General features: G+C 46.8%; 1 protein-coding gene across 2 annotated transcripts in view; it reads right to left on the bottom strand.

Moving 5' to 3' along the window:
* NGEF (neuronal guanine nucleotide exchange factor) overlaps positions 1–16,664 on the bottom strand; it is a 204,042-nt gene that overhangs the window by 101,448 nt on the left and 85,930 nt on the right. Inside the window, exon 1 of one of the 2 annotated variants that reach the window (XM_077488481.1) lies at positions 16,019–16,377. The exons of the other annotated variant lie outside the window; for it this stretch is intronic. Within the exon in view, the coding sequence (XP_077344607.1) occupies positions 16,019–16,101 (83 nt within the window). The 5' untranslated portion in view covers positions 16,102–16,377. Of the gene's footprint in view, positions 1–16,018; positions 16,378–16,664 lie in introns of those variants that run through there. 2 annotated transcript variants of the gene reach the window in all.

Here is a 16,664-nt window from a genome sequence, read left to right as displayed (position 1 = left end):
GCTCTCCTCACTGCTGGCGCTGCGATTGGCCAAGCATGCGGGGTCACAGTGCATGCTTGGCCAATCATGAGCCAGCAATGCACTGCGCCATCGCAGTGCATTGTGGGCCGTGAGCGCCACACGAATTTTGACGCGAACGGACCAAGAGTTCGGATTTCGCCAAACGGACGAACAGCCAATGTTCGAGTCGAACGTACGTTCGACTCGAACACGAAGCTCATCCCTATTAGTGTGCAATGCATTGAATTGCAGGCTGCTGATGTGGGGTTTAAACAGGTGGTGAGGAGGCAATCTAACACCTCTTCATTGCCTGTCAATTTCCCTCTGAAGAGAAATCCAAACATGGATTGCTCTTCAGAGGGCAATTCATGTGTAAACGAGCCCTGAGCCTAGGTTCACACATATGCTATGTGGGAACCAATGCAATTCTAGTGCCAGTTCCTGCATCACATCTCTCTTGCAGGCAGTTAACACTGCCCTCTGTGAACAGCTGTAGGTGTCAATATAATGTTAATGACACCCCCATATCGGTTCACAGATCGTAGTGCGAACTGTGAACTTGCACAGGAATTAGATCGCATAGGTGAGAACACCCATGCGATCTGATTCCAGTGTGTGGGGGGGGGGGGGGGTCCCTGCACTATTTTCCTGCAAATCTAATGTGAGTTCAGCCATACAACTGTCTGGCGGGACTTGCATTGCACAGACATCGCATGTGATTGGCACACCAGTGCGGGTGCAAATCATGTGATGTCTGTGTTTGCACAAGTGTGAAGGCTAAGGCCTTGTACACAGAGTACGATTGTTGGCCAACTGAGCGTCTGATTTTTGTTAAAAGGACGTGTGCCAGGATCTTGTCTTGCATACTGATGGTACACAATTGTTGTGCCCCAAACACGAACGTAGTGATGTACTACGAGGAATTTCAGCTCTTGAGTGCCATCCTTTGGATCCCTTCTGCTAATTTTGTGTTTGCTGAGCATTGATTCCTAGCATGCGTGTTTGTACTTTCAACTCTTATGTGACGGATTTGTGAACTGACCATATGAAAATCTGACGTCAAACTGTTGTCCGCTAAAAATTTACTAGCCTGTCTTCCAACATTTATTGGCCGAAATATGGACAACAATTGTCAAAAGGAGCGTAATAACAGTAAGATTTTAGGACAACAGTCTGCTCAGCTGGGGGAGTGGAGTTCTTATCTTTATTCAGGAGTTCTGATAATCTAATCTGAATCCCGAAGTCAACTTCTATACAGATCCACTGGACAATGTACCGTATTTATCGGTGTATAACAAGCACCTTTTTCCCATTAAAATCAGGGGAAAATCGTGGGTGCGTGTTATACGCCCTCAACGGCTTTCGGTACTTTGGGCTGTTCTTGGCTATTTTGGGCCGTTCTCGGCTATTTTCGGCCACACTCGGCCGTTCTCGGAGGCTTTTGACTTTCCAAAAGCCACCGAGAACAGCCGAGTGCAGCGAAAATAACCGAGAACGGCCGAGTTCAGCCAAAAATACCCGAAAGCAGGGGAGGGCTGGCAGCCTTAGGCCTGGGGGGCAAGTCCAGTCAAGTGGCCCATTGAACCACTTAATCAGCTAGGTGAGTCCACTGGTGGGGGGGAGGGTGTTAGATAAGTCCGCTGGTGGGGGGAGGGTGTTAGGTAAGTCCGCTGGTGGGGGGAGAGGGTGTTAGGTAAGTCCGCTGGTGGGCGGAGGGTGTTAGGTAAGTCCGCTGGTGGGGGGAGCATTTTAGATAAGTCCGCTGGTGGGGGGAGGGTGTTAGATAAGTCCGCTGGTGGGGGGAGGGTGTTAGATAAGTCCGCTGGTGGGGGGAGGGTGTTAGATAAGTCCGCTGGTGGGGGGAGGGTGTTAGATAAGTCCGCTGGTGGGGGGGGGGGTGTTAGATAAGTCTGCTGGTGGGGGGGTGTTAGATAAGTCCGCTGGTGGGGGGGAGGGTGTTAGATAAGTCCGCTGGTTGGGGGGGGAGGGTGTTAGATAAGTCCGCTGGTTGGGGGGGGAGGGTGTTAGATAAGTCCGCTGGTTGGGGGGGGAGGGTGTTAGATAAGTCCGCTGGTTGGGGGGGAGGGTGTTAGATAAGTCTGCTGGTGGGGGGGAGGGTGTTAAGTCCGCTGGTGGGGGGGAGGGTGTCAAGTCCTCTGGTGGGGGGGAGGGTGTCAAGGCCGCTGGTGGGGGGGAGGGAGTCAAGTCCGCTGGTTGGGGGGGAGGGTGTTAAGTCCACTGGTGGGGGGGAGGGTGTCAAGTCCGCTGGTGGGGGGGAGGGTGTCAAGTCCGCTGCTGGGGGGGAGGGTGTTAAGTCCTCTGGTGGGGGGGAGGGTGTTAAGTCCGCTGGTGGGGGGGAGGTGCTAGAAAAAAAAAAAAAAAAAAACACACACACGCTGCCACTGCCAAAATTTTAAATTGTCTTGATGACTATGCATTATTAATTAAATTTACAACTGAAGCGGATTTTCTCATTCTATTCCATTTTGTGAAGGTTATCACAGATGCCTTACTTCAGGCTGGGGAGCATTGATTGAGTGAGGACTGGAGACACTGAGCCAGGTCCTTGCCACTCTTCGGGGGGGGGGGGGGTGATGATCCTGAAACAGGTCTCATCTTCTCTGCAGACTGCAGCTAGCCACTGCTCCCCATAAGCCCAGCAGGTCACGTGCGACGTGACGTTCTTGACGCCGGGCGTCCCCTCCCCTGACGTGCCACACACCTGGCCTGCCTCTGAGACTCCTGGGAGGTAAGAGTTGTAGTCTGCTGTGCTCACACCAGGGGCGTACCTAGAGCATTTGGCACCCGGGGCGGATCCTATATCTGGCACCCCCCCCACACCATAAAATGTAAAAACACCCACTGTGTCCCCTGCATACCTCTGCATCCTTCAATATCTTTTTGTCACTACTGTGTACCCCCCCTCTCCACAACTGTACCTCTGGACCCCTTTAAATTACACTGCACCCTGCACCTCTGGACCCCTTTACATTACACAGAACCTTGCACCTAAGGGCCCCTTTACATTACACAGGACCTTGCACCTAAGGACCCCTTTACATTACACAGCAGCCTGCACCTCTGGACCCCTTTACATTACACAGCTCTTGTACCTCTGGACCCCTTACCTCCTGACCCCTTTACATTACACAGCCCTTGTACCTCTGGACCCTTTTACATTACACAGCACCCTGAACCTCTGGACCCCTTTACATTAAACAGCCCTTGTACCTCTGGACCCCTTTACATTACACAGCACTCCGCACCCCTTTACATTACACAGCCCCTCACAGCTCTGGACCCCCTGCATGTTACACAGACCCCCTACAGCGCAGACCCCCCTCCCTACCATGCAGACCCCCATCTACAGTGCAGACCCTCCTACAGTACAGACCCCTCCACCCTACAGTGCAGACCCCCCTACAGTACAGACTCCCCTACAGTACAGACCCCCCTACAGTACCGAATCTTCCCCTACAGTACAGACCCCTCCCCCTACAGTGCAAACCCCAATACAGTGCAGGACCCCTCCTACAGTGCAGACCCCTCTACAGTGCAGGACCCCTTCTACAGTGCAGGACCCCCCCTACAGTGCAGGACCCCCCCTACAGTGCAGGACCCCCCCTACAGTGCAGGACCCCCTCTACAGTGCAGGACCCCCTACAGTGCAGGACCCCTTCTACAGTGCAGGACCCCCCTACAGTGCAGACCCCCTCTACAGTGCAGACCCCCTCTACAGTGCAGGACCCCTCACAGTAAAGAACCCCCCTAAGGACCCATAATACCTCGAGCCCAAGGCAGTGGCATTGCAGGGGGGAGGTGCGAGCAGCACCCGAGCGGAGTGACATCTGTCGGCTCAGTGATCCGGGACCCGGAGCAATAATCCCCTTCTCTGTGGTCGCATGACTCACGTCCAGGGCCGGACTGGGAATAAAAAACAGCCCTGGAAAAAATGTTATACCAGCCCCATAGCATTATTATACCAGCCCAACAGCATAACGTCATTATTTTTTTGTTCATGAAAGGCCTCTCCACAGTCCACACACGTCTGACTTCTCCCATGACCCCCATTTTAGCGACATTTCCACTCTTGACTCCTCTCCAAACTCCAGAGGACAGTGATATGATACAAGAGATGGTCAGAGACTGCAGACATGATACAAGAGATCAATGCAGTCTCACCAGTGCGCATCAAATGCAGCCTCACTGTGCCCATAATTGCAGCCTGACTGTGCCCATAATTGGAGAGAGAGAGAGAGAGAGAGAGAGAGAGAGAGAGGGGCTGCACTGGAGAGAGAGAGAGAGAGAGAGAGAGGGGCTGCACTGGAGAGAGAGAGAGAGGGGCCACACGAGAGAGAGAGAGAGAGAGAGGGGCTGCACTGGAGAGAGAGAGAGAGAGAGAGAGAGAGAGAGAGGGGATGCACTGGAGAGAGAGAGAGAGAGAGAGAGAGGCTGCACTGGAGAGAGAGAGAGGGGGGCTGCACTGGAGAGCGAGAGAGAGAGGGGGGCTGCACTGGAGAGCGAGAGAGAGAGAGGGGGGCTGCACTGGAGAGAGAGAGAGAGAGGGGATGCACTGGAGAGAGAGAGAGAGAGGCTGCACTGGAGAGAGAGAGAGGGGCTGCACTGGAGTGAGAGAGAGAGAGAGGGGGGCTGCACTGGAGAGCGAGAGAGAGGGGCTGCACTGGAGAGCGAGAGAGAGGGGCTGCCCTGGAGAGCGAGAGAGAGGGGCTGCCCTGGAGAGCGAGCGAGGCTGCACTGGAGAGAGAGAGAGGGGGGCTGCACTGGAGAGAGAGAGGGGGGCTGCACTGGAGAGAGAGAGGGGGGCTGCACTGGAGAGAGAGGGGGGCTGCACTGGAGAGAGAGAGGGGGGGGCTGCACTGGAGAGAGAGGGGGCTGCACTGGAGAGAGAGAGGGGGGGGCTGCACTGGAGAGAGAGGGGGCTGCACTGGAGAGAGAGAGAGAGAGAGAGAGAGAGAGAAGGGGGGCTGCACTGGAGAGAGAGAGAGAGAGAGGGGGGAGCTGCACTGGAGAGGGAGAGGGGGGGGCTGCACTGGAGAGGGGGAGAGAGAGAGGGGGGGTGGCTGCACTGGAGAGAGAGAGGTTATACAGCTTGCAGGCAGCACCTTAATCCTTTGCTCCACGGCTGCCGTTCACTTCTCCTATGCCCTTACGACTGGCTGCATGAAGACTGAGAACAGTGGGCGGTGCTGGCGCCGCACAGGCCAGATGGAAGGAGGAATTAAGCAGCACCACGAGTCCACGACGTTCTGACGTTCTCCTGCTCCTCCCATCAGGCACATCACTCCGCAGGTTCAACCTGCAGGTCAGTGGGCGGCGCCGGATCAGAGAAGGCATTGGATGCTGCCAGCGCCGCCTCTGCTCTTTGTATCACTGACAGCCAGAGCCAGGCAAGCAGCCCTTAGTGCAGACAGGGAAACAGCGAAAAAAAAAAAGAAATGAACAAACGGCCAGCGGCCGTTTTAAACATAATGTAGGTGCCGGCCTGGGGGGAAATTTCCACCCTGCCCCCCGGCCCAGCCCGCCCCTGCCCGAAAGACAGCAAATAACTGACAAGACTGCAAATGACTGACAAGGTTGCAATGCAAGGCTGCAAATGACACTGACAAGGCTGCATTGATGGGCATTTAAATGTAAGTTTTTTTCCTTAAACTTCCCTCCTAAAAGTTTTTTTCTTTTAAATTCCCCCCTAAACTTGGGGTGCGTTTTATACGCCAGCACGTGTTATACACCTAAAAATAGGGTAATTGACAGGAACCGCAGCACAAGGATTATTCCGCCTGAGCCAGAAAATCATCAAATAGTCCAGACGGAGTAATCTTTGTGCTGCAGTTCCCGGCAATTACATTGTCTGGTGGAGCTGTATAGAAGTTTATTTCGGCACTGCTGAATACAGATAAGAACTTACTCCTGATAACAATAATTACTCATGTACCTTCAGCAGCTGAGCAGATGGAGCACAGAGCCACAGTACAGTCTGAATCATGTAGATGGGTACCAGGCGGAAGGAGACCCAGACAAATTATTCAAAACCCATACTGTCCGGGTGAATCCCGGACAGGTGGCAACCCTAAACCAACATACTATGGAACAATGAAGGCAAAGAAATACACATCCATCTGCAGAAGCAGGAGAAGTTATATGGCCAAAGCTCATTTATTCACTATGAGGCAGCAGCAAAAACAAATTGAGTTAAACCTGTGACCCTTGTCACAAGAACAGCAATGGAAAAATACCACATACTGAAAGGTAGGAAAGGGTAGTGTAATGCCACGTACACACCATCGGACTTTCTGTCAGACTTGGTCCGGCGGACCAGAAACCTAGAAATAAAACATGTTTCAAATCTATCCGACGGACTAAGAAAATCGGGAAACCGTTCGTCTATGTGCTAGTCCGACGGACCAAATACCAAGCAAGGGCAGCTGTTGGCTACTGGCTATTGAACTTCCTTGTTTAGTCCCATTTACGTCATCACATTCAAAACAAATGGACTTTCGAACAGACTTAGTCCGGTCGTGTGAGGCCAAGTCCATTCGTTCAGAAAGTCTGTCAGACCTCCGCCGAAAGTCCCTCAGGAAGAATGTTGAACATAGTCCGTCGAAAAGTCCGGTCGTATGTATGTGGTATAAGACCTACTTGTGCCGACGCAACTGTGAGAGTGTCATAACACTTAATTCTAGATGTACAATTAGATGCATTCTGAATTCGTTTTTTTAACAAATTTCAAAAAATTTGTCATTTTAGAAATATCCCAATGAAATTCGAATATTTGAAAATTTGTTAATTCGTGAATGTGAATATTCGAAAAATATTCAAAAAATTTGTAAATTCAAAAATTCAGAAATTTGAAAATCTGTAAATCAAAAAATCCAGAAATTCGGAAGTTCAGAAATTCGAAAATAAGAATGGAAATTCACAAGAACGAAAATCCGAAAATAAGTATGAAAATCGGAGAATTAGAAAACCTGAAAATTCAAAAATCTGAAATAATAACTAACTAATAATAACTAATTATTAAATTAAAGGTATTGGCATTTCCTTTAAAATATGGCTGTTAGTGAATGTAACGAATATAAATTTATCCAAAGGGCAATAGGAGATTATGGGGCCCCCAGGCAATCAGAGATTATAGGGCCACACAGTATACACAAACACACACACAGTATACAATCACACAGCATACACAATCATGTTTCTATTGAGAGGTGGGGCAGCTATAATCTGGATTTTTAGACCAAAGGGATGTCGGTAAGGGACATTTCAGAGACAGATGTAAAAAAAAAACACACATTTTTACATACTGTCCCTGGTTTTACTGAGGCTGGCAACCCTGATGGGGCCCTCGGGCAGTGCCCGAGTGGCCCAATGGTCAGTCTGCCCCTGCATTTCAGGCAATCTTTGCCACTACCACAGGTATAATTCCTAGGGAGTCTTCAGGGATCTTGACCTAAAGCGCTCTGCAACTAACAAACCAGTGCATTTGGTGTCTTGGAAACGCCACAAACAGAACCCAGTGGCCGAGGGCCACAGTACAGGTTAGCCCTGCAATCCTAAGCCTGGCGGGATCTGGGTATGGCCTCCAAAGCAGTGCTGAGGATCAGGCGATCAAGATAGTTGCATAATGAGTCCCGACTCAGAAGTTTAATAAAGAATTTTTTTTTGGATATTTTTGTTTGTCAGTCACAAATTTCTCCTTAAGGTGGCAATATAACCAATCTTCTTGATTCTACTGATACTGTGTCCCTTGCTGAACAAAACTGGGCAATTATAAATAAATAGTATTGAACAGTATTCCATTTAGATTGAACTGTTAACAATATATAATCACAGCAGTATGTCCAGAAAAGAGTTGTGATTATGGTCATGCTTCCTCTGTTCTGTTCACAGCAAGTTAAACAGAGCCTAAAAAGGATCTACAGCAATTTTTTAAGAGACATTCAAAGTCAGCAGCTACAAATATTGTAACTGCTGACATCTAATAAAGACACACGTACCAGCTCAGGGATCCAGCGCTGTCTTCACGTGGGCTGGTTCTTCGCTGGTTTTTGGGTCCCCGGCACCACCATCTTGACTGTGGGAAACTGGCTGTGACTTCCTGGTGTTTCACAGCCGATTTCCAACTGGACATTGTAGTGATATAGTATTTTATATTGGGTAGATGATTAGTAGTTATTATAAGTACTCTTCCGCAGCAACCCAATTCTTCCAGAGAGATGCACTTTATTGACTTCCAACACAGAACAAAGTCTTGTAACAGATGACACAATCCAACAGAGTAAATCTTACCGATCTAGTAAATATTCAGAGACCCATGTTTCCTCAGACCTTGGTGCCTTCATGACCACACACCCAGGCAAGACTGAACGTCATGTTATATATCCAACACACTGAATGGCTGAGCAATTTGATTGGCCCTTTCCATTAAATGCTTTGATATCCATGTGTCTTTCAGAGTGACAGAAGATGACCCCTAGCCGTGAACACCTGTAGTCATAAACTGCCCTAATTCGCATTCTTGCATATTAACATCAACAAGTTTCCTTCAATATGCGCAATTAGATTAACAGATACCACCTTAACTACCTTTTTGTCAACAAGTCCCCTTTGATATGTGTAATTGAGTTGGCTTGGACAAGTCGCTCAGTCAACTGAAATCTGGCCTGGTCAATCTTGTACTGGATGTGTCCATACAACACCATATATAAAATACATGGACATACACACACACACATATATATATATAATATATAACAACATATAATATATATATATTACAACAGACATGCCTGAGACATGCAGCGCTTTTAGAATGGGCCTTTCAGTCTCCTGGGATATGATGTGTCCCAGGAGGTTACGAGGGGAGGTGAGAGCCAAATTAATGCCATTCTTGCATAGACAAGAAAAGTGGGAGAGGGTACCTGTCAGACAAAAGTGCCCGCTCCAAAACAAATGTTGCAATAGTGATAGAGAAGGGAGAGGGAGAGGAGGACAAGCAGAACTTTCACTTTTAAAGCGTTACTAAACCCAGGACCCTGCATTCCCTATATCTGGTCTACCACAGTACACAGAACATAGAAATGCAATTATTTTAGTAAATATAAACGACTAAATACTTATTCTCATCAGATATATGACTTTGACTTCTACGAGTGTATAGTTAGAACTTGTAGGAGGAGTTTTCTTTCTACTCTGACTGTCCTATGAGGCTGCAGGACCCCTGACCCTCTGTCTGATCAGTGCTGATTGGCCTTGTGCTGATCACATGCACTCTCCCAGGAAATTAAAAACTCTCTAGCAATACACACCAAACTGAGTATGTGCAGAATGCCCCCAAGGCTTTGTTCTATCAGGAGATGGATTGGGGACTGTGGAAGAAGGGGAGGACGAGAGAACACGGGATCAAACAGCCTTTTTACACAATGAGGAGGATTAAAGAGGAAGTAAACCCTGATGGGTTTACTTCCTCTTTGATTCTGCAAAGGTAAAGCATAATGGGCTACTATGCATCGCATAGTAGTCCATTATGTGTCACTTACCTGACACAGGAGCCAGCGAAGTCACCGCTGTCCCCTGTAGTTCCGAGCGTCCATCTTCTTGGTGGGTCTCCGTGGGTCTTGCTGCTCCTGCGCTGTGATTCGCCGGAGCAGCGATGACGTCACTCCCGCGCATGCGCACGGGAGCCAACACTCGCGGCATATAGCCGCGATCTGTGGCTTACCCAGTGCGCCTGCGTATAGGTTTAGGAGATATTTCTTGGACCTACAGGTAAGCCTTAATCTAGGGTAAGGGTAGTTGTAAGGGTTTACAACCACTTTAACCCCTTAGGTTTCACAGTGAGTATAACAAGCATGCTTTACAGACTGATCATACTGTTGTGGGTTTAGTAACACTTTATGTGAGGCTCCACTTCAACCAGCATTGCATGTAGAATTCACTGAACGCGGTAAGATATATAATTTACTGTGTTTGTCTAATTCAACTAGCACAGATTTAATGGAATAAATGAAAAATTCATTATCTGTCAACAACACGAACTGCCAAAGGTTTATTTCAGGTTATACAAGACTGACAATCCCTAAAACAATTACAAGCTCTGTTTATCAAACTGTCTGAAAGAAGTCTTGGTTGCCCTCGGCAACAGATGCTCCTTATTTTCTCTGTGCAGAATGGGAGTATGAAGGAAGCCTGGCTGATATGGACTGCAAGAACTGTTCTGTGCTTACTGTACACTCTCACATGCATGGTGTTCACAAATATGTCATCTGATGCGAGGATGTCTTTGCTCACAAGGTTAACAAACCTGTTTTACATCATGGAACCAGGCATCATACACGAGCGTTTCTCCACACCTATGACACTTGTTTTTGCAGTTTTGTAATGCAACCTTTTTTTATTTGTTTTGGATTGAGTGGAAAAGGGTTTAAAGCCCTGTCAGGTTTTTACTGCTAAAAATAATACGTTTGTTGCGCTAGATACAAAGATCAAGCTAGTAGCAGCTAACACTAAATTGTTGGATACAATAAAAAGATATAGAAAAAAGAGTTGTAGCGATCAGTAACAATAAGTAATAAAAAAACAAATCTAAAGCTGATAATAAAAGCTAATTTATGAGGAAAGGTAGGACCAATCAGGATAACAGCCACCAAGGAGAAAAAACTTCTAATAGGCAGAATCCACCGTAGAAAATGGATAAGGTGAAGCCCATCACCTTCACGCTGACCCTTACCATCAGTGTGTTGGTCATACACATTAAGTATTCAGAAAGATGAAGATGACAATTAATCCAGATTCCAGGACAATCCACTTTACAAATTATCCCAAAGGATCTCCCTCTCATTGGACCATAAGTGAAAAAATCTTAGGAGCCTTTCTTCTCAGAAATGTACCAGATATATTCCAGTGTACAAACGATGGCTCAATAATCCTCCCCAAATCACAGCCGACACCTCACTTTCCCATTATCAGTCACCTTTGGGTTACGTATGGGACATATGTTCCCCTCTTAATACACCCACACCCAGATACCTTGATGCATAGTGGATTGAGTTCTAAACATTCCATATCAGTTAGAACACACTCAGGAAAAAGATATCTGGTTTACTGAATTACACTGTTTATGGCACTTTAATGACCATTTTTGTAATGCATGAACCTTTATGTATCTTTATCTGAGATGATGCCATGTTTTGCTATTTGCATAAGATCTTGAAGTGTTACTAAACCCACAACAGTAAAAATCTGTCTGTATATGCAGAATAGCATGTTTGTTATACTCACTGTGGAACCTAAGGGGTTAATCTTCTGCATTGTGTAAAAAGGCTCTTTGATCCTGTATGCACAGATCCTCCCCCTCCTGCAGGGTCACTCTGGGTAAGGTCAGATAAGACACAGTCAGAGTATTCCTCCTGCACATGCTCAGTTTGGTCTCTATTGCTGGAGAGAACATTTCCTTGTTGAGTTGAGCTGTTCAGGTCACATGATATTGACATCACACACTTGGGTGAGTATACAGATCCTAAATGACAGCCCAGTCCCTCCCTCCTTCTCCATGCAGAGTAACTAAAAAAAGAACACAGTGGGTGAGATGTCACATCTTGATTGATGGATGATCTGCTTCCCATAACAGCACATGGACACAGGCTGTAGTGGAAATCTCCTTCTACCTAAACACTCAGCACTCGGCGGACCCTGTAGTTTATCACATAATGTGGTATACAGATCAGCCAAAAAGGTATATAGTGGCATGTAAAAAGAAGATTTATAAGTTGTCAGCACTGTGGGGGAAGGAGGGGGGAGCTATTCTCATATTACTGGGTTTAGTTACACTTTAAATGCAAGCACCGCTCTGTACAGCATCCACCTACAGAGAATTTTTGTTTAAGGTCTCATTCATAAGGCCGTAAGAATGTTACTGATATTAATTACACATGTGTTTTCTAGGAGAAATGCTCTCGTGTAATGATCAGTAAAGTACTTGCACAGAAATGTGTGTAAATGCGTAAAGACGCGTATGCGTACGTAATTATGTATAAATATGAAAATATTTTTATGGTAATTTATTTTCCACCTTTGTTTAGACTTTATTTAAACAAAGGAAGGTCCATAAAGACATGAATGAGTGAGTTTGGGGTGGAGGAACTTAACTGGCCTGGACAGAGTCCTGACCTCAACCCGATAGAACACCTTTGGGATGAATTAGAGCGGAGACTGCGAGCCAGGCCTTCTCATCTATAAGTGCCTGACCTCACAAACGTGGTTTTGGAAGAACGATCAAATGTTCCCATAGACACATTCCTAAACCTTGTGGAAAGCCTTCCCAGAAGAGTTGAAGCTGTTATAGCTACAAACTGTGGGCCAACTCAATATTGAACCCTATGGACTAAAACTGGGCTGCCATTAACTGCTAGCCAACCAGCCGCCGCAGTTGCACTGCGGCAGCATGCCTCGGCTGCGCAAATCGCTGTTATGCTACGTCGGTAGCATAAATGACCACTAGGGGGGCGCTTGTGTGCCACCGGAGGCACGCCCCTTGCTCACTACCCGAGCCGATGCGAGTGCCTGGTGGTCTCGATCACCACGGGCTCCCGCAATTGTTCGGGGCACACGGAGAACTGGGAGCTGTGTGTGTAAACACACAGTTTCCGGATCTCTGAGCAGTGAACTGACAGATCGTCTGTTCATACAGAGTATGAACAGACGATCTGTTAGTATCCCTTCAGTTAGAACACTCCCTTGGATACATATTAACCCCTTCACCGCCCCCTAGTGTTAACCCCTTCACTGCCAGTGACATTTTTACAAATTTTTGCAATTTTAATCGCACTGATCGCTGTATTAATGCCAATGGTCCCAAAAATGTGGCAAAATTGTCCGACATGTCTGCCATAATGTCGCAGTCACAGACGTCCCAATACTTTTGGTAATATAGTGTATGCGTTTCTATGCATAAGAACATAAAGTGCATATTCTTAGATGCAGATTTTTGGGTTTGGGTTACGGATCTGAAAGTAGCTCATGTTTACGCACCTGAGTGATTAGCTCAGGTGCGAAAGGTGCTTTAGAAAATCTTGAATTTTCAATCGAATTTCGCACCATTAGTGGGCTGCAGTATCAGCCATCGAATTTAAGTAATCGGGCATGTTGGAAATTTTTTGAAAAAACAACAATTTTCTAATCAATGATGGGAGAATCGTGCGAGGAATGTAATCAAAAAAGAAATGCGCATGTGCAAGAAAAGAAAATTCCCAGAAAGAAAAGATTCCCAGCCACAAAAATAATTTTTTGTAGCAACATAAGGTGAAATTGAAGGCTTGGTTGGCCGAATTTCGAAATCAATGGTAGCACCATCGGATCCCAAAACGCACTAAAGTTCTGATTTTCGAAAGAAAATTCTTTCGAAATTCGACCATGTAGGACCAGCCTTAGATTTAGACAGGTGGTAGGCAGTTGGGCTGGATGCTGCACCTATGCCTCCTGTGCACTAAATACCTAGTTGTGCATGTGGCCTTAACGCCCCTTTCACACTGGGGCAGTGCGTGCATCGGCGGTAAAGTGCTGCTATTTTTAGCGACGATTTAACGCTATTTGGCCGCTAGCGGAGCGCTTTTACCCCCGCTAGCGGCCGAGAAAGGGTTAAAACCACCCTCAAAGTGCTACTGTGGCAGTATAGTCGCACTGCCCGTTGATTTCAACGGGCAGGAGCGGTGGAGGAGCAGTATACACACCGCTCCTTCACCGCTCCAAAGATGCTGCTAGCAGGACTTTTTTTAGCGTCCTGCCAGCGCACCGCTCCAGTGTGAAGGCCCTCGGGGAGTTGCTCTTTCAGGGCACTTTGCAGATGCTATTTTTAGCGCTGTAGCGCCTGAAAATCGCCCCAGTGTGAAAGGGGTCTTACAGTCAGCAGCTGCAGCATTTGTAGACGATGACATTTATTTTTGTAAAAGAAGAGTTCTTCTTTAACCTCTTGCCCACCCTGTAATGCAACAAGTATATGTGACACATAGCTCCCAACTGTCCCTGATTTCAAGGGACTGTCCATGATTTGGAACAATGTCCCTCTGTCCCTCATTCCTCCTCATTTGTCCCTCATTTTGGTCAGATCTATATAGATGTATATAAAATCCACTTTTTATCTTTCAATAAAGGGTTTTCCAGCACTAAACCTTTCATCTGATTTCTAAATGGCTGCATTTGTAAATTCCAAAAGCCATAATAAAGGAATAGTAGTAGTAAAAAAAAAAAAAAAGCACTTGTGGGTTTAACCAATCTTGTTTTTTTTGTACAATTCCCCTTTAAGGGAGCATTGCAAGGGGTGTGTCTTATGCCTGCCTACTTTTTCTGATAGGTGTCCCTCATTCCCATCTCAAAAAGTTGAGAGGTATGGTGACAGCAAAAGAGGTGGGGTTTAACGCTACGGTGGCATGAGGACACTCCCAGCACACTGACCAAGCTATCACTGACAGCTCTCCGATAAGGCTTTTGATCAGGAGCCAGTGGAACAGGCTTCTGATCTTGTGACCGCCAATCACAGCCAATTACAACGGTCACATCATATAGAAACCGCGTTGCCCCCTTGGCACTAAAGCCCACTTATTGGACTGCCAGGAGGTGGTGGCTGTAAGTAGAGCAAGTGATCAATGACTGCAGAAGAGTAAAGTGTACACCAGGCGCTAACTCAGCCTTTCTCAACCTTTACAACAGAGAGGAACCCTTGAAATAGTTCTCTGGTCTCGGAGAACCCCTGCTAAAAATTAGAAATCTACAACTCATGATACATTAGTGTGATGGTCAGTGGGAAGAATGGTCCTCACACTTGTGGTCATTGGGAAGAATTACCTCCTTACAGATAGCTAAAAAGATCAATGGTGTGAGTGTTAAATTATCTGAGAGGCAGAAATTGCCCAATGCTGAAGGAACCCCTAGCAACCTCTGGAGGAACCCTAGGGATCCACGCAACCCTGGTTGAGAATCACTGCGCTAACTTATTGAAACGCAAACAGCCTGTGCGATGATGCACCTGCATGGCACGTGGGTAAATATGACCCTGGTGACTACATTTATTGGAGTCCAGCCTACAAAGTCTAACTACAAAGATTGCATATTAAATGCCGCTTGATGTTATGCTTTCTCTATTGTACTGCAGAATATGACAAATTGCCTGAAATTACAGATTACAGTATTCACAGCCAGCTGGGACAAATCTATATTTGTGCGCACTAATTAGCCTGTGCAGCCTTTCAATCATATTCGCATCAAATGCGCTTTTTTTTTTAAATTATAAATATGCATAATCCATCTCAGCCGTGATAGGTAGTACTATGATATTAACTAAACAAGTAGCCCAGCCAAGCGAGGTTGGAGTCAAACCCCTACATAAACATACTGTACACATGAGATGCCAACACACACGTACAATCCGTGTTGCGAAAACAATCAGAACTGCTTTGGTACCATCTGCAGACCTCGTGTGAATTAGGACAGCTTAGTAAATACGGCCTAATAAGCATATCCTGCTATTATTAGCTTTGCATTATTATGTGTCATAGTGCCTGTAGGTGTATACATGCATGCAATTCCCAATGTTCATAGATAGGTGAATTGATGTACATCTGTACCCGCAAAGTCCTATACATACACACACACACACTTGCGCACTCACACCCACAACTACCCACATTCCTTTGCAGAGATAACATCAATATGTCAAATAGGCGATGGTCCACCATTACAAAAGTGACACACACCTGCTCGCAACACATGTGGTGCCAATCATAGGTGCATGGCCACCTGTATGACAGCTTTGCGTTCCAGGCAGGCATGCGGCAACAGAGATAAACACCTGCATAGGAATGTCTTCTATAAAATCATGGAAGAGCAAGACAGACGGACATGCAGAGACACAGATCACACACTCCGGTGACTGGCAGCAGTTTGCACGCTTTCTATATTTAGCTGTCAGCAGCGTGCGCTCTCCTTCCCAGCCCCTAAGCTCTCTCACCCTTCGGTGGGGTCTTCTTCGCATGGACTTGGAGGGTCACAGGCAAGTGCTTCGCCCTCGTCGGACACTGCCTGAGGCTCCATGCTGCACTCTCTCAGACAGTCAGAAGTGCGCTGAGAGTGCAGGGACACTGCTGTCAGCCAGAGACTGCACTCCGGGTGGTTACCAAGGAAACGAGAAGGAAAAGACTCTATGGATGGGGAGGAGGTCTCTCTTTCGCTGTCTCTTGCATTAAGTATAGAATAAGGCAGAAGAAAATCGAGAAAGAAAGGAAAGAGGAAGGGGTAGACGGAGAAGGAAAGCTAAACACCAAAAAAAAAATAATTAATGAAGGAGCCAAATATTATGGCGGGGGAGGAGGGGGGGGGAGAAATGAGTACGGGAAAGAGAATGGGATTTAAACAGAGAAGAGAGAGAATGGGAGAGGAGGAGAGAAGAGAGGGAGCGAGGAGGAGGAGGAGGGAGCAAAATAGAATAGGTGTTTAGAGCACAGACAGAAATAGAATGGGAAACAATGCAACAAGACAGGATAATATAGATAAGAAAGGAGTTTAACTTAGTTCTCGGATTAGAAGATGGGATCTGTGACCTCTTAACCTATTTATTTTAAGCACAGGGACTTGACAGCGGGCTGGAATTGGATGAG

This window comes from Lithobates pipiens, unplaced genomic scaffold (assembly GCF_037356315.1).
Source record: "Lithobates pipiens isolate NorthernLeopardFrog02 unplaced genomic scaffold, aLitPip1_a1.2 Scaffold_18, whole genome shotgun sequence".
NCBI classification, from domain to species: domain Eukaryota; kingdom Metazoa; phylum Chordata; class Amphibia; order Anura; family Ranidae; genus Lithobates; species Lithobates pipiens.
Note: the sequence above shows the minus strand (reverse complement) of the source record. Positions and strands in the feature narration are given on the sequence as shown.